The sequence below is a fragment of the Panulirus ornatus genome, chromosome 10, assembly GCF_036320965.1.
Source record: "Panulirus ornatus isolate Po-2019 chromosome 10, ASM3632096v1, whole genome shotgun sequence".
In the NCBI taxonomy this organism is placed as follows: Eukaryota; Metazoa; Arthropoda; class Malacostraca; order Decapoda; family Palinuridae; genus Panulirus; species Panulirus ornatus.
Window position 1 is genome coordinate 33,115,784 of NC_092233.1, and position 18,711 is coordinate 33,134,494.

The window sequence follows — 18,711 nt, forward strand, 5'->3', positions numbered from 1 at the left end:
TGTGTAGGTTCCACCATGCAGGGTCAGCATGCCTGTGTGGTGTGTAGGTTCCACCAGCATGCAGGGGCAGCATGCCTGTGTGGTGTGTAGGTTCCACCAGCATGCAGGGGCAGCATGCCTGTGTGGTGTGTAGGTTCCACCACCATGCAGGGTCAGCATGCCTGTATGGTGTGTAGGTTCCACCATGCAGGGTCAGCATGCCTGTGTGTTGTGTAGGTTCCACCACCATGCAGGGGCAGCATGCCTGTGTGGTGTGTAGGTTCCACCACCATGCAGGGTCAGCATGCCTGTGTGGTGTGGAGGTTCCACCATGCAAGGGCAGCATGCCTGTGTGGTGTGTAGGTTTCACCAAGCAGGAGTAGCATGCCTGTGTGGTGTGTAGGTTCCACCATGCAATGGCAGCATGCCTGTGTGGTGTGTAGGTTCCACCATGCAGGGTCAGCATGCCTGTGTGGTGTGTAGGTTCCACCATGCGGGTCAGCATGCCTGTGTGGTGTGTAGGTTCCACCACCATGTAGGGTCAGCATGCCTGTGTGGTGTGTAGGTTCCACCATGCGGGTCAGCATGCCTGTGTGGTGTGTAGGTTCCACCACCATGCAGGGTCAGCATGCCTGTGTGGTGTGTAGGTTCCACCATGCAGGGGCAGCATGCCTGTGTGGTGTGTAGGTTCCACCATGCAGGGGCAGCATGCCTGTGTGGTGTGTAGGTTCCACCACCATGCAGGGGCAGCATGCCTGTGTGGTGTGTAGGTTCCACCACCATGCAGGATCAGCATGCCTGTGTGGTGTGTAGGTTCCACCATGCAAGGGCAGCATGCCTGTGTGGTGTGTAGGTTCCACCACCATGTAGGGTGAGCATGCCTGTGTGGTGTGTAGGTTCCACCATGCGGGTCAGCATGCCTGTGTGGTGTGTAGGTTCCACCACCATGCAGGGTCAGCATGCCTGTGTGGTGTGTAGGTTCCACCAGCATGCAGGGGCAGCATGCCTGTGTGGTGTGTAGGTTCCACCACAATGCAGGGGCAGCATGCCTGTGTGGTGTGTAGGTTCCACCACCATACAGGGGCAGCATGCCTGTGTGGTGTGTAGGTTCCACCACCATACAGGGGCAGCATGCCTGTGTGGTGTGTAGGTTCCACCACAATGCATAGGGGCAGCATGCCTGTCTGGTGTGTAGGTTCCCGCCAGATACCTGGGCTAGCGTACGTCATGGTTCTCTTTCCTCCTCTGTATCATCCCGCAACGAACAATATAAAGTTGTGATTATGAAAAAGAATATATATATATATATATATATATATATATATATATATATATATATATATATATATATATATATATATATATATATATATATATATTTGTTTATGAATTTATTTCAGTCATGACTAATGTGATATTCTCTCAACATATTTCAAAAATGATTTTATTTTGTATTGAAAAATTAAAAGAAAATTAAATTTAAAAATCTCTGTTCCTAGAATTCTAGTAAAATCATAAGATTCCGTTATGTAAACTATCAACAATAGTCTATCTTGCCTTTTCATTTTTTATTTTTATTTTTTTTTTTATTTTTTGCATTGCTGGCAGGTGAGATGAGGTGGCTTGATCCCTGACAGTCATGGTGAAATATACCTTGTCAGCCTGGCGCATCTTAGCTGATGCTGCCACGCACTACACTACTTTTTCGTTCTTGTTTTGATGAATTGGCGGCAGACATAGCATGATGTGTGTGCCGGACGCCTCTAGCTGTCGTCCCAGAAACATGTATGTATCCACTTAGGCCGCTACATCTCAACTGAACTGGTTAACTTAAGGTCTTTATATTTATACTACTATTTATATCACTGGAAACTTGTAGAAAGTTCTCTATCAGCTACTCAGCACTGGATCTGCCTGGAAGGTTCTGAAAATATGTGTATTTCAAAATATCATCGTCCTGATCACAAAAGCAAAGTTTCAATTGAATAATAACCATTTTCTGTACTTTTTAGACATAATCACTTAGCATATAACACTTTTTACCCAACCATAGTGTAATACCCAATCCAGTACCATAACAACCCATCCAGTACCATAACAACCACTCAGTACCCTAGTACCCCATCCAGTACCATAAGAACCCTCCAGTACTATAACAACTCACCTAGTACCTTAACAACTCATCCACTACCATGAGAACCCCTCCAGTACCATAATCCATCCAGTACCATAACAATCCCTCAATACCATAACAATCCCTCAGTACCATAACAACGTACCCACTACTTTAACAACCTCTTCACAACCATAACAACCCCTTCGGTGCCACAGCAACCCCTTCAGTATAACATCAACCCATCCAGTACCATAACTTCTCCATCAACCCATCCAGTACCATAACTTCTCCAGTATTATGACAGCCCTCCAGTACCATAGTGACCAACACAATACGTAACAACCGCTCAAGTACCATGACTTATCCCCTCAGTACCATGATTAGTCCCCTCAGTACCGTGACTTATCCCCTCAGTACCATGATTAATCCCCTCACTACCGTGACTTATCCCCTCAGTACCATGATTAATCCCCTCAATACCGTGACATCCCCTCAGTACCATGATTAATCCCCTCAGTACCGTGACTTATCCCCTCAGTACCATGATTAATCCCCTCAATACCGTGACATCCCCTCAGTACCATGATTAACTCCCTCAGTACCGTGACTTATCCCCTCAGTACCATGATTAATGCCCTCAGTACCGAGACTTATCCCCTCAGTACCATGATTACTCCCCTCCGAACCGTGACTTATCCCCTCAGTACCATGATTAATGCCCTCAGTACCGAGACTTATCCCCTCAGTACCATGATTAATCCTCTCAGTACCATGATTAATCCCTCAGTACCGTGACTTATCCCCTCAGTACCATGATTAATCCCCTCAATACCGTGACTTATCCCCTCAGTACCATGATTAATCCCCTCAGTACCCGTGACTTATCCCCTCAGTACCATGATTAATCCCCTCAGTACCGTGACTTATCCCCTCAGTACCATGATTAATCCCTCAGTACCGTGACTTATCCCCTCAGTACCATGATTAATCCCCTCAATACCGTGACTTATCCCCTCAGTACCATGATTAATCCCCTCAGTACCGTGACTTATCCCTCAGTACCATGATTAATCCCCTCAGTACCGTGACTTATCCCCTCAGTACCATGATTAATCCCCTCAGTACCGTGACTTATCCCCTCAGTACCATGATTAATCCCCTCAGTACCGTGACTTATCCCATCAGTACCATGATTAATCCCCTCAGTACCGTGACTTATCCCCTCAGTCCCATGATTAATCCCCTCAGTACCGTGACTTATCCCCTCAGTACTATGATTAATCCCCTCAGTACCGTGACCTTATCCCCTCAGTACCATGATTAATCCCCTCAGTACCGTGACTTATCCCCTCAGTACCATGATTAATCCCCTCAGTACCGTGACTTATCCCCTCAGTACCATGATTAATCCCCTCAGTACCGTGACTTATCCCCTCAGTACCATGATTAATCCCCTCAGAACCGTGACTTATCCCCTCAGTACCATGATTAATCCCCTCAGTACCGTGACTTATCCCCTCAGTACCATGATTAATCCCCTCAGTACCGTGACTTATCCTCTCAGTACCATGATTAATACCCTCAGTACCGTGACTTATCCCCTCAGTACCATGATTAATCCCCTCTACCGTGACTTATCCCCTCTGTACCATGATTAATCCCCTCAGTACCGTGACTTATCCCCTCAGTACTATGATTAATCCCCTCAGTACCGTGACTTATCCCCTCAGTACCATGATTAATCCCTCAGTACCGTGACTTATCCCCTCAGTACCATGATTAATCCCCTCAATACCGTGACTTATCCCCTCAGTACCATGATTAATCCCCTCAGTACCGTGACTTATCCCCTCAGTACCATGATTAATCCCCTCAGTACCGTGACTTATCCTCTCAGTACCATGATTAATCCCCTCAATACCGTGACATCCCCTCAGTACCATGATTAATCCCCTCAGTACCATGATTAACTCCCTCAGTACCGTGACTTATCCCCTCTGTACCATGATTAATCCCCTCAATACCGTGACTTATCCCCTCAGTACCATGATCAATCCCCTCAATACCGTGACATCACCTCAGTACCATGATCAATCCCCTCAGTACCGTGACTTATCCCCTCAGTACCATGATTAATCCCCTCAATACCATGATTAACTCCCTCAGTACCGTGACATCCCCTCAGTACCATGATTAATCCCCTCAATACCGTGACTTATCCCCTCAGTACCATGATCAATCCCCTCAATACCGTGACATCACCTCAGTACCATGATCAATCCCCTCAGTACCGTGACTTATCCCCTCAGTGCCATGATTAATCCCCTCAATACCATGATTAACTCCCTCAGTACCGTGACTTATCCCCTCAGTACCATGATTAATCCCCTCAATACCGTGACTTATCCCCTCAGTACCATGATCAATTCCCTCAATACCGTGACATCACCTCAGTACCATGATCAATCCCCTCAGTACCGTGACATCCCCTCAGTACCATGATTAATTCCCTCAATACCATGACTTATCCCCTCAGTACCATGACTTAACCCCCCAAGTACTATGACTTATCCCCCAAGTACCATGACTTAACCCCCCCAGTCCCGTGGCTCCACTGGTGCAGTACGAGGTGCCACCCAGCTGGTCGGGAGGTGAGCGTGGATACGTTGGTCGTGTGAGCAGCCGTGGAGCCAGGACCGGAGACCCAGGTAATAATGACACATTACGTCGTTCATGTGAAGGTGTCGATTGTTCCCTTGTTGTCAGTTGGCGCAGCATCCTGCCTGGGGTGGGCGGGAGACGTAATGGGAGGAAAGGAAGGTATAAACACCCGGCCATGTATGAGAAGGATGATTATCGTACGCCTCCGTGGAATTATCGTACATGATGGTACGTTCCCGTGATGTGTTGTCATCATGTCGTTGTTGATCAAGTCAGCTAGGATTGCAGACTGTTATATTTTCCTTCGCCACTGTACATAACAGGTGCCACATATGGGGCGTCGCCTTGATAAGTGTCATTACATGATAATGGTAGGAAGGTGGTCTAACCTTGACACTGCCGCCGACCTTGTCGTACATGAGAGACAACAGAGATGAGCTATAATTTCCCATGTAGGTCTTGTCTCCTGGAGGAGAGGTGACTGCTGGGACATTTACTAGCCTGGTGAGGGAGGAGGAGCACTGCGGTGGGCCGTGTGAACACATGGAGGGGGAAAAAACGTGACAAGTGAGAACTGAAGTTTTAGTAAATGAAAACTGAATGTAGTACATTTAGGGAAAACGAAAGTGAACATTGACAGCCAAGGTGCCGCATACTGAAATGTAAACATCATATTATGATAATTTGACACAGGAAATAAATTTCATCTCTCGTGAGAGGCAGCAGCTCCTCCCAGCTGACCGTTGGTGTTGTCAGCCGTTCCTCCTCCTCCTCCTCCTCCTCCAAGATGATGAAATGGTTGGCAAAACAAGGGACGTCTGGGGTACACGATGTCGAGAGTGACCTCAGGACTGAAACCTCTGGAGAGAGAACGGAGCGGCCACTCGGCGGAGGTGGTGAAGTGCTCCATGACAGGCAGCAGGAGCCACATGAACCAGACAAAGGTCATAACGTCGTCAGGAGTACAGCGCCCTCAGACCCAGAGAAGCAAGAGTGGTTAGTGAAACATGAAGAAGTAGATGACGTCATGAAGGAGGCGCCCTCGGACGAGCAGAAACAGACAGACGATGCAGAAGGTGGAGATAATGGAGGCAAGAGTAAGGCGCCCCAGCAAGGGCAGGAGCAGACAGACGAAGCAGAAGGCGAGGAGAGCACGGATAAGGGCGGGACGGCTCTTGCTGTGTGCTGTGCACCACGTCCAGACCTGATGGTGCAAGACAGTACACCTGCCACGGCTCCTCAGGTCAGTGTTCTTCCCTTTATAACCAGCCATGTTCCCACCCATGGGCTCTGACACCAGGAACTAACTCCATATATTGTGTTTATCACATACAGTCGAAGCTCATTTGAACCATCCTGAAGATTCTAATATTCTTTGTATGATATTCGTAAGAATCTCATATTCTTCTTATAAGGCCGTTACCACACGACAAATATGTTGTGTTAGATAGGCAGATATTAATGTTTAGTAAACAGTATCTTTGAATAAAAGAGTCTTTGCAATATTTCAAGACTTACAATACATAATTAGCATACAAAACTCCACAGTTGGTGAAAGATGTTAATATAATTCTTCTGGATATCTTCATCAATTTTTCTCTTAAGTGATTTACAATTAAATATATGTAAAAACATAATTGAATGACTGCAGTGGGGTATGCTAGTTCTTCACATATTGATTCAATAGTGCATTTTACACCATTAGTTTGTGTCACGTTGACAACATTCTCATAGTATTTCATAAAAGCATAGACTGTAATCCTCCTTGACTTCAAATCTCCTTTTGTAACGCTGTCACGAGGAAAGGTCCAGCAAGACTCAGCTTCCCGCCATTCAGTCGTGTATTGAAGTGTACAGTAAATACCCCAGATGTCCAGTTTGGATATCTTCACAAGATCAAGGTAGCCTCATGAACAACAAGTTGATAACGTAACAAAAGGTATTCGTTGACCGGCAGCTCCTCCCAGTGGATGTGGTCTAACTAGAGCCGCCGTAGTCTCTACCCTGCTCATCACACCAGAGACATGCACACACACCTGACACCTGTAGTCTTAACTATTATCATCGTCTTACGCCTAAGAACACTAATGTGAAGACGTCCAGACTGCACCATGCTGTGTAGTCCCGTAGATGCCAGACTACGTCAACGTTATAAACACATCTGACAAATGATAGAACATATAATCCCGAACATTCCTGATGTTTGCGCTGCTCTCCACCTGACAGACAGACACTTGGCAGAGTGCCCTAAAATAGGCGGTTTGGGGCTTCAGGACCTGAGGTATCCAGAACTTTAGGATCACTTCACTTATACATATGTTGTAAAGGATCACAGACTCTAGCCAGAGTCTGTGATGCCTTGAGGTATAATGAGCTTAATAGCCTTGAGGTATAATGAGCTTAATATAACTTGTCACATATACTCATCAATACCAGTGTGTAACTATATACTTGTATGTGATGTGTCCCGAATCTCCTCTCAATGTTTACGAGTATCGTTTGTTTATTGTTTGCCTCGTATGTGACTTATTATGACCGTCCATTTGTATTGCTATCAGCGTCAGTATCTTGTGTGTGCCGTGAACAATGTACACATGAATGCATTCTGATTGAATATGTGAGCGTCATATGTTGACTTACCACGTATTTCATCGATGCCATTAACGCTCCCCCCCCCCCCCCTAATTTTCCCGTCAGGATGAGAATCCTCCGTGATCCCACTTGGGCCTACCTGTCACCCTCCCATGTCGATGTCTATACTCACTGTATGCTCCCTCCTTGCCTGCAACTACCCCAGCTGTGTGACCTTCATCCACACTGTCAGAGGATTGCTTTGTCAGTGCACATCCAAGTAAAGCTCTAAAACCAAAATGGAGATGAAATGAAAATGTCTAAAAAGACACACAGACGAATGTACAATGACCATCCTAGTGTCTCCTGCTGGTGATAATGTTAGAATGCTGGTGATGTCGACAGGTGCTGGGGGCGCTGACGGCGGCGGCGACCCAGCTCGGGGTGGGCTGTGTTTTGGGCTTCTCTGGCGAGACGCTGCCTCAGCTGACCCAACCGGGCCCACAGGCCATCCTCCGGGATCACTTCCACGTCTTCCTCTACGGTAAGTGGACCGAGCGTAGGGTTGTCTTCTGCATGAGGGAAGACAAGTGTGAGGATTGCCTGAGTGTGTAAGCGTAAGGTCTTGACGTCGTGTCGGATGAACCAGGTTGACCATTACGTCTTACCGCACATAACACTTTGAAGATAAAGGAACGAAATCATATGTAGTACCATGTCAACTCACGGAGGAGTAGAAGGGTAGTTATAGGAACCTGTTGAGTAGAAGGGTAGTTATAGGAACCTGTTGAGTAGAAAGGTAGTTATAGGAACCTGTTGAGTAGAAGGGTAGTTATAGGAACCTGTTGAGTAGAAAGGTAGTTATAGGAACCTGTTGAGTAGAAGGGTAGTTATAGGAACCTGTTGAGTAGAAGGGTAGTTATAGGAACCTGTTGAGTAGAAGGGTAGTTATAGGAACCTGTTGAGTAGAAGGGTAGTCATAGGAACCTGTTGCACGAGTGAATCATGACTAGTGATAACAAGGGAAGACAGGTACGTCAACAGGGAGGAACGTAGTCACACAATGGTCATTATTTTCTTAAGTTTACTCGCTCATGTCTCCAGTAAATGTAACAACTCTCAGAAGGTAATTTCGTTTACATTGAATTATGACTGATGATAACTGATGATGATGGACAATGAAATTCTTGGTTTATTTTTAGGCAGCGTGATAACCCTGGGAGGAGCGGTGGGGTCTGTGGCGACGGCGGGACTACAGGTGTGGCTGGGTCAGCGGGTGACCCTCATGCTGGCCTTGCCCGTGGCCCTGGTGGCCTGGGTGACGCTGGCCGCTTCATTCAATGCTGGGATGGCCCTGGCCGCCAGGGTGGTCCAGGCCCTGGCCCTGGGCGTCATAGCGGGACCTTCCCACAACTACGTGGCCGAGTTGGCGCACAGCAACCTGCGAGGGGTGCTGATGGCCAGTCTTAACGCCTCACAACAACTGGGTTACCTGCTCGTGTACGCTGTGGCCAAGTCTGGCTTGTCGTGGCGGCAGATGGCGCTCGTGTGCGGCTTCCTCACTACCGTCGTCCCCTTCATGGGGTTCCTCCTCCTGCCTGACTCACCCCGATGGCTCGCCTCTCGAGGCCGCCTCCAGGAAGCTCACCAGTCCTTGATCTTCTTCAGAGGACCTCACTACAGCGCACACATCGAGCTCTCCCATATTACTGACCAGATGAAGAAAACGAGGTGCACTGCAAGAGCTCAGCTGCAACAAATGGAAGATCCAGATATACTCAGCAAAATTCTCTTACTTGCTCTCTTGCTTTTTGCATTTCAGTTTACCGGGAACTTCCTCGTGGGTGCGTCCCTAGCGTCAACCCTCAACTCGCTTGAGGTTGGTGTGATGCCAGAGCTGAGTGTTGTTGCTGTACATATCATAGGTGTTCTTGGGACAATATTCTATCTGCTTCTGGTTGAACATGTTGGTCGTAGACCCTTGCTCGTAGCTGCATTCCTCACCTCTGCTGCAGCCCTAGCCATGCTAGGCTCCTTCCTCTACGACCGAACCTATTCACTGGGTGTTGCCAATCACGTGTGGTCACCTTTTGCTTCTCTAGCCACGTTTTCTTTCTTTACAAACATGGGCGTCTCGGTCCTCAGCCTGTTACGTGAGGAGATACTTCCCACATCCGTCCGCTCCACTGCTGTAGCTCTGCTCTTCTCCCTCTTCTACACGGGAGCTTATGTAGCAAGCCAGACCAACCTGACCATCGTGACCTCGCTCGGGGAACACGGAGCGTTCTGGTTATACAGCTTCTTCAACCTATTGTTGGCTGTGGTGGGAGGACTCACCCTGCCGGAGACTCGTGGTCGAACACTTGAGGAAATTACCGCCCATCACTCCTGCAGGCCAGCCCCGACCTCCACCCACCACAGTCAAGCGACCCAAACTGCCGGCAACGACGGCAAGTCTGTCCAACCCACCACTGACCACTGCCAGTCTACCCAGCCCACCCGTGACCACTCCAAGTCAACCCAACCCTCCCATTGCCAGTCTACCCAGCCCACCCATGACCACTGCAAGTCCGGCAAACCCACAGGTAACCACTGCAACTCTGCCCAACCCGCCCAAAATTACCTCAAGTTCACCCAACATCGTCGCAAACCCCTCAAGTCCATGCAACCCACCCGCAGATTCACTCACCCCTCCTACATCCACCGCAAGTCTAACCATCCTGCCCTTCACCATTACAAGTCATCCAAACCTTCCTACAACCACCGTAGACCTGTCCAACCCAACCACTCGACCCAACACGCCCACGAGCACGGTAAGTCGTCCCAACTCACCCACGTCATCAGTGACAACACCCAACCAATAAATGACAACTATGAGACCATCCAAGTGGACGACATTCACAGAAAGTTAACACAGGTTGCACCTAACCACTACAGTGCCTTCCAGCCCGTCCAAGACCACGGCAGATCTACTCATCAGGCGCACGACAGCGTCACCCAAGCATCACACAACCATGGCAGGTCCGCTGTACACACCCAGGATGATCATATGTTGAATCAGGAAAAAATTTACTTGTCGTCCAGACGCCAGGAGAAGTCTGGCCAGCCAGCGTAGTGCGGACGCCAACCCACACAACTTGATTTTGAAGTCTGCCCGTGTAACCATATCTCAATAAACTGTGAAAATTATTAAGCCATTGCTATAAGAACTGCTGTTATCATAATCATTATTGATCATATAATCTCAAGGAGCTTCTGCAGCTCAAACTCTGCCCTACAATCAGAAGTAGGGAAAGCACGAACTCGGAGTAATAAGTTCTACGGCGAGACTGTACACCAGTGATATAATCTGGCCGATGGTGACTCTTCACTCGCGGCGTAATCACAGACAGGCAGAGTCCAGTAATACCCCCCTCTCTCTCTCTCTCTCTCTCTCTCTCTCTCTCTCTCTCTCTCTCTCTCTCTCTCTCTCTCTCTCTCTCTCTCTCTCTCTCTCTCTCTCATCTGTCTATCTATCTATCTATATCTATCTATCATATATATATATATATATATATATATATATATATATATATATATATATATATATATATGTATATATATATATATGATACATGGGATGTACCTAGGGAAGCAATGATGGCATGCGCAAAAGATGCCTGTGGCATGAGAAAGGTGTGAGGTGGGCAAATTAGAAAGGGTAGTGAGTGGTGTGATGAAGAATTGAGATTGTTAGTGAAAGAGAAGAGAGAGGCATTTGGACGATTTTTGCAGGGAACTAGTGCGAATGATTGGGAGATGTATAAAAGAAAGAGGCAGGAGATCAAGAGAATTGGGCAAGAGGTGAAAAAGAGGGCAAATAAGAGTTGGGTGAGAAGGAGATGGAGTGAGTATTTTGAAGGGATGTTGAATGTGTTAGATGATAGAGTGGCAGATATAGGGTGTTTTGGTCGAGATGGTGTGCGAAGTGAAAGGGTCAGGGAGAATAACTTGGTAAACAGAGAAGAGGTAGTGAAAGCTTTGCGGAAGATGAAAGCCGTCAAGGCAGCGGGTTTGGATGGTATTGCAGTGGAATTTATTAGAAAAAGGTGGTGAATGTGTTGTTGACTGGTTGGTGAGGATATTCAGTGTATGTATGGTTCATGGTGAAGTGCCTGAGGATTAGCGGAATGCATGCATAGTGCCATTGTACAAAGGCAAAGGGGATAAAGGTGAGTGTTCAAATTATAGAGATATAAGTTTGTTGAATATTCCTGGGAAATTATATGGGAGGGTATTGATTGAGAGGGTAAAGGCATGTACAGAGCATCAGATTGGGGAAGAGCAGCGTGGTTTCAGAAGTGGTAGAAGACGTGTGGATCAGGTGTTTGCTTTGAAGAATGTATGTGAGAAATACTTAGAAAAACGGATGGATTTGTATGTAGCATTTATGGATCTGGAGAAGGCATATGATAGAGTTGATTGAGATGCAATGTGGAAGGTATTAAGAGTATATGGTGTGGGAGGTAAGTTATTTGAAGCAGTGAAAAGTTTTTATCAGGATGTAAGGCATGTGTACGAGTAGGAAGAGAGGAAAGTGATCGGTTCCCCGCGAATGTCGGTTTATATTAGGGATGTGTGATGTCTCCATGGTTATTCAATTTGTTTATGGATAGGGCTGTTAGGGAGGTGAATGCAAGAGTTTTGGAGAGAGGGGCAAGTATGCAGTCTGTTGTGGATGAGTGGTCTTGGGAAGTGAGTCAGTTGTTGTTCACTGGTGATACATCGCTGGTAACTGATTCGGGTGAGAAACTGGAGAAGTTGGTGACAGTTTGGTAAAGTGTGTGAAAGAAGAAAGCTGAGAGTAAATGTGAATAAGAGCAATGTTATTAGGTTCAGTAGGGTTGAGGGACAAGTAAATTGGGAGGTAAATTTGAACTGAGAATAACTGGAGGAAGTGAAGTTTTTGAGATATCTGGGAGTGGATTTAGCAGCGGATGGTACCATGGAAGCAGGAGCGAGTCACAGGGTGGGGGAGGGGGGCGAAGGTTCTGGGAGCGTTGAAGAAGTGTGGAAGGCGAGAACGTTATCTCGGAGAGCAAAAATGGGTATGTTTGAATGAATGGTGGTTCCAACAATGTTATATGGTTGCGAGGCATGGGCTATAGATAGTGTTGTGTGGAGGAGGGTGGGTGTATTGGAAATGAAATGTTTAAGGACAATATGTGGTGTGAGGTGGTTTGATCCAGTAAGTGATAAAAGGATAAGAGAGATGTGTGGTAATAAAAAAAAGTGTGGTTGAGAGAGCAGAAGAGGGTGTATTGAAATAATTTGGCCACATGGAGAGAATAAGTGAGGAAAGATTGACAAAGAGGATATATGTGTCAGAGGTGGAGGGAACAAGAAGTGGGAGACCAAACTGCAGGTGGAAAGATGGAGTGAAAAAGATTTTGAGTGATCAGGGCCTGAACATACAGGAAGGTGAAAGGAGTGCAAGGAATAGAGTGAATTGAAACGATGTGGTATAACTGGGTCGACGTGCTGTCAGTGGATTCAACTAGGGCATGTGAAGCGTCTAGGGTAAACCATGGAAAGTTTTGTGAGGCCTGGATGTGGAAAGGGAGCTGTGGTTTCGGTGCATTACACGTGAAAGCTAGAGAATAAGTGTGAACGAATGTGGCCTTTGTTGGCTATTCCTGGAGCTATCTCGCCCGCGGGGGGGTGCAGTTTCATGTGTGGCGGGGTGGCGACGGGAATGGATGGGGGCAGCAAGTATGAGTGTATACATGTGTATATATGTATATGTCTGTGTATGTATATGTATGTATACGTTGACATGTGTAGGTATGTATACATGAAGCGAATGATAATAATGATAATAATAATAATGATAATGATAATAATAATAATGATAATAATAATGATAATAATAATAATAATAATAATGATAATAATAATGATAATAATAATAATAATAATAATAATAATAATAATAATAATAATAATAATAATAATGACTAATAATAATGGATGGGGGCAGCAAGTATGAGTGTATACATGTGTATATATGTATATGTCTGTGTATGTATACGTTGACATGTGCAGGTATGTATATGTGTGTGAGTGGGCGTTTATGTATATACATGTGTACGTGGGTGGGTCGGGCCATTCTTTCGTCTGTTTCCTTGCGCTACCTCGCACACGCGGGAGACAGCGAATAATGATAATAATGATAATGATAATGATATATATATATATATATATATAATATATATATATATATATATATATATATATATATATATATATATATATATATATATATATATATATATATATATATATTCTTTCTTTTAAACTATTCGCCATTTCCCGCATTAGCGAGGTAGCGTTAAGAACAGATGACTGGGCCTTTGAGGGACTACCCTCACCTGGCCCAATTCTCTGTTCCTTCTTTTGGAAAATTAAAAAAAAAAACGAGAAGGGAGGATTTCCAGCCCCCCGCTCCCTCCCCTTTTAGTCGCCTTCTACGACACGCAGGGAATACGTGGGAAGTATTCTTGCTCCCCTATCCCCAGGGATATATATATATATATATATATATATATATATATATATATATATATATATATATATATATATATATATATATATATCTTTCACACTATTCGCCATTTCCCGCGATAGCGAGGTTGCGTTAAGAACAGAGGACTGGGCCTTTGAGGGAATATCCTCACCTGGCCCCCTTCTCTGTTCCTTCTTTTGGAAAAAAAAAAAAAAAAACGAGAGGGGAGGATTTCCAGCCCCCCGCTCCCTCCCCTTTTAGTCGCCTTCTGCGACACGCAGGGAATACGTGGGAAGTATTCTTTCTCCACTATCCCCAGGGATGATATATATATATATATATATATATATATATATATATATATATATATATATATATATATATATATTTTCTTTTTCTTTCAAACTATTCGCCATTTCCCGCATTAGCGAGGTAGCGTTAAGAACAGAGGACTGGGCCTTCGAGGGAATATCCTCACCTGGCCCCTTCTCTGTTCCTACTTTTGGAAAATTAAAAAAAAAAAAAAAAATATGAGAGGGGAGGATTTCCAGCCCCTCCGCTCCCTCCCCTTTTAGTCGCCTTCTACGACACGCAGGGAATACGTGGGAAGTATTCTTTCTCCCCTATCCCCAGGGATATATATATATATATATATATATATATATATATATATATATATATATATATATATATATATATATAGGGGGCGAAAGTTCTCGGAGCATTGAAGAATGTGTGGAAGTCGAGAACATTATCTTGGAAAGCAAAAATGGGTATTTTTGAAGGAATAGTGGTTCCAACAATGTTGTATGGCTGCGAGGTGTGGGCTATAGATAGAGTTGTGCGCAGGAGGGTGGATGTACTGTAAATGAAATGTTTGAAGACAATATGTAGTGTGAGGTGGTTTGATCGAGTAAGTAATGTAAAGTTAGAGAGATGTGTGGAAATAAAAAGAGTGTGGTTGAGAGAGCAGGAATATATATATATATATATATATATATATATATATATATATATATATATATATATATATATATATATTCCTCGCACGCCTTTCACCCTCCTGCATGTTCAGGCCCCGATCACTCAAAATCTTTTTCACTCCATCTTTCCACCTCCAATTCGGTCTCCCACTTCTCCTCGTTCCCTCCACCTCTGACACATATATCCTCTTGGTCAATCTTTCCTCATTCTCTCCATGTGACCAAACCATTTCAAAACACCCTCTTCTGCTCTCTCAACCACACTCTTTTTATTACCACACATCTCTCTTACCCTAAGTGTATATGTGGTATACCGAGGTCGACGTGCTGTCAATGGATTGAACCAGGGTATGTGAAGCGTCTGGGGTAAACCATGGAAAGTTCTGTGGGGCCTGGATGTGGAAAGGGAGCTGTGGTTTCGGTGCATTATTACATGACAGCTAGAGATGAGTGTGAACGAATGGAGCCTTTGTTGTCTTCCTAGCGCTACCTCGGACACATGAGGGGGAGGGGGGGGGGGATTATTTCATGTGTGGCAGGGTGGTGATGAGAATGAATAAAGGCAGACAGTATGAATTATGTCCATGTATATATATGAATATGTCTGTGTGTGTATACATATGTATACGTTGAGGTGTATAGGTATGCATATTTGCGTGTGTTGACGTGTATGTATATACATGTGTATGTGGATGGGTTGGGCCATTCTTTCGTCTGTTTCCTCGCGCTACCTCTAATGCGGGAGACAGCGACAAAGCAAAGTAAATGAATAATATATATATATATATATATATATATATATATATATATATATATATATATATATATATATATATATATATATCTTTCTTTCTTTCAAACTATTCGCCATTTCCCGCGTTAGCGAGGTAGCGTTAAGAACAGAGGACTGGGCCTTAGAGAGAATATCCTCACCTGACCCCCTTTTCTGTTCCTTCTTTTGGAAAATTAAAAAAAAAACGAGAGGGGAGTATTTCCAGCCACCCGCTCCCTCCCCTTTTAGTCGCCTTCTACGACACGCAGGGAATACATGGGAAGTATTCTTTCTCCCCTATCCCCAGGGATAGTATGCACATGCATACACTCATACTTGCTGCCCTATATATATATATATATATATATATATATATATATATATATATATATATATATATATATATATTTATTTATTATTTATTTTCTTTCATACTATTCGCCATTTCCCGCGTTAGCAAAGTAGCGTTAAGAACAGAGGACTGGGCCTCTGAGGGAATATCCTCACCTGGCCCCCTGCTCTGTTCCATCTTTTGGAAAATAAAAGAAAAATAAAAAAACGAGAGGGGAGGATTTGCAGCCACCCGCTCTCCCCTCCTTTTAGTTGCCTTCTACGACACGCAGGGAATACGTAGGAAGTATTCTTTCTCACCTATTCCCAGGGATAATATATATATATATATATATATATATATATATATATATATATATATATATCATTCTTGATCGGCATTTCCCATATTCGCGAGGTGACTCCAGGAACAGACGAAGAAAACCTACATTCGCTCACACCCAGTCTCTATCTGTCATGTGTAATGCATTGAAACCACAGCTCCTTTCCACATCCAGGCCCAACAGACATTTCCATGGTTTACCCCAGCCGCTTCACATGCCCTGGAACAGTCCGCTGACAGCACGTCGACTCAAGTATACCACATCGTTCCAATTCACTCTACCACGTCTACGAGTATCATCACCCTGTATGTTCATGTCCCGATCGCTCTAAATCTTTTTCACTCCACCCTTCCAGCTCCAGTTTGGTCTCCCTGTTCTCCTTGTTCCCTCCACTTCTGTGGTCTCCTTGTTCTTGTTCCTTCCACCTCTGACTCATATATCCTCTTTGTCAATCTTTCCTCATTCAGTCTCTGCATGTGACCAAACCATATAAGTACAGCCCTCCTCTGCTCTCTCAACCACACTCTTTTTATTACCACACATCTTTCTTACTCTTTCATTACTTACTCGATCAAACCACCTCATACCACATGTTTTCCTCAAACATTTCATTTCCAACACGTCCACCCCCTCCGCGCTCGTGCCTCGCACCCATATGATATTGTTCGAACTATATTTCATGCAAACACCCATTTTTGCTCTACGAGATAAAGTTCTCTCTTTCCGCACATTATTCATCTCTCCAAGAACCTTCACCCCCCTCCCCCCACCCCACCCTACGACTCAATTCCGCTCTCATGGTTCCATTTGCTATTATGTCCACTCCCAGATATCTAAAACACTTCACTATCTCCAATTTTTTCTCTATTCAAACTTGCATCTCAACTGAATTATCCCTCAACCCTGCCGAATTTGAGAACCTCGCTTTCATTCACATTTACTCTCAACTTTCTCCTTTCACACACACTAGTAAACTGAGTCACCAACTTCTGCAGTTTCTTACTCGAATCAGCCACCAGCGCTGTATCATCAGCGAACAACAACTGATTCATTTCCCAGGCCCTCTCATCCCCAGCAGACTGCATACTAGCCCTTCCCTCCAAGACTAGCATTTACCTCCCTCACCACCCCATCCATAAGCATATGACAAACCATGATGACATCACACTCTCTTGCCGTAGACCGACCTTCACTAGAAATAATTCACTCTCCTCTCTTCTACTAGTACACGAACCTTACACCATTGCAAAAACTGCTCACTGCTTCTGGCTGCTTACTTCCCACACCATATATTCTTAAGATCTTCCACAAAGCCTCTCTATCAACCATATCATATATATTCTCCAGATCCATAAATACCACATAGAAATCCAATTGTTTCTCTAAGTATTTCTCACACACATTCTACAAAGCAAACACCTGATCCACACATCCTCTAACACTTGTGAAACCGCGCTACTCCCCCCAAGTCTGATGCTCTGTACATGCCTTCACCATCTTAATCAATATCCTTCCATACAACTCACCATGTATATTCAACAAACTTATGCCTCTGTAGTTTGAACACCCACCTTTATCCCTTTTGTCTTTATACAGTGGCACTATACATGCATTCTGCTAATTCTCAGGCACTTCATCGTGATCCATACATACAATGAATATCTTTACCAACCGATTAACAACACAGTCACCCCCTTTCTTGATAAATTCAACTGCAATACTATCCACTCTCTGCTTTGGAGCATTTCATCTTCCGCAATTATTTCACCACCTCTTCTCTCTTCAGCAAAGCACTCTCCATGACTTTCTCACTTAGCACACCACTCCGACCAAAGCATCCTACATCCGCCACTCTATCACCAAACACATTTAACAATCCTTCAAAATACTCACTACTTCACTACCTGTTATCATTTCCACTTTTGCCTCCTTCACCGATGTTCCCATTTTGTCACTTGCTTTTGCAGATTATTTACCTCCTTCCAAAACAGAGTTTTATTCCTTTTAAAGTACAGTGATACTCTCACCCCATCTCATTTGCCCTCTTTTTCAACCCCTACACCTTCTTTACCCCCTGCCGCTTTCTCTAATACATCTCCCAATGATTTGCACCCCATACACCTCTCTTTTCTCTTTCACTAGCAAATGTATTTCTTCATCTCACCACTCGCTACCCTTTCTAATCTGCCCACCTTCCACCTTTCACATGCATCATGCATCTCTTGTACATAACATCACTTCTTCCCTAAATACCTTCAGTTTTTTTTGCCTACTCCCCTCACTTCATTTGCTCTCACCCTTTGCCATTCTACACTCAATCTCTTTTGTTATTTTTGCACACAAGCCTTCTTTTCAAGCTCACTCTCATCACTCTTCTCTGGTTCAATCCATTGACAGCACGTCGACCCCGG

General features: G+C 44.7%; 1 protein-coding gene and 1 long non-coding RNA gene across 2 annotated transcripts in view; both read left to right on the top strand.

Annotated features, from left to right (window-relative positions):
• LOC139750888 (uncharacterized) overlaps positions 1–18,711 on the top strand; it is a 330,261-nt gene that overhangs the window by 56,621 nt on the left and 254,929 nt on the right. The window lies entirely within an intron of this gene.
• Positions 4,746–10,510, top strand: LOC139750887 (facilitated trehalose transporter Tret1-like). Its single transcript, XM_071665753.1, has 3 exons — positions 4,746–5,999; positions 7,733–7,871; positions 8,530–10,510. The coding sequence occupies exons 1-3, from the start codon at positions 5,544–5,546 to the stop codon at positions 10,440–10,442; spliced, it is 2,508 nt and encodes an 835-aa protein (XP_071521854.1). The 5' UTR covers positions 4,746–5,543; the 3' UTR covers positions 10,443–10,510.

Excerpts from the sequence above, each read along its gene's own strand:
- LOC139750887 (XM_071665753.1), top strand. The coding sequence starts at position 5,544 with ATGATGAAATGGTTGGCAAAACAAGGGACGTCTGGGGTACACGATGTC. Across the intron at positions 6,000-7,732 it reads CACCTGCCACGGCTCCTCAG|GTGCTGGGGGCGCTGACGGC; the intron begins GTCAGTGTTCTT and ends TGATGTCGACAG. Across the intron at positions 7,872-8,529 it reads CTTCCACGTCTTCCTCTACG|GCAGCGTGATAACCCTGGGA; the intron begins GTAAGTGGACCG and ends GTTTATTTTTAG.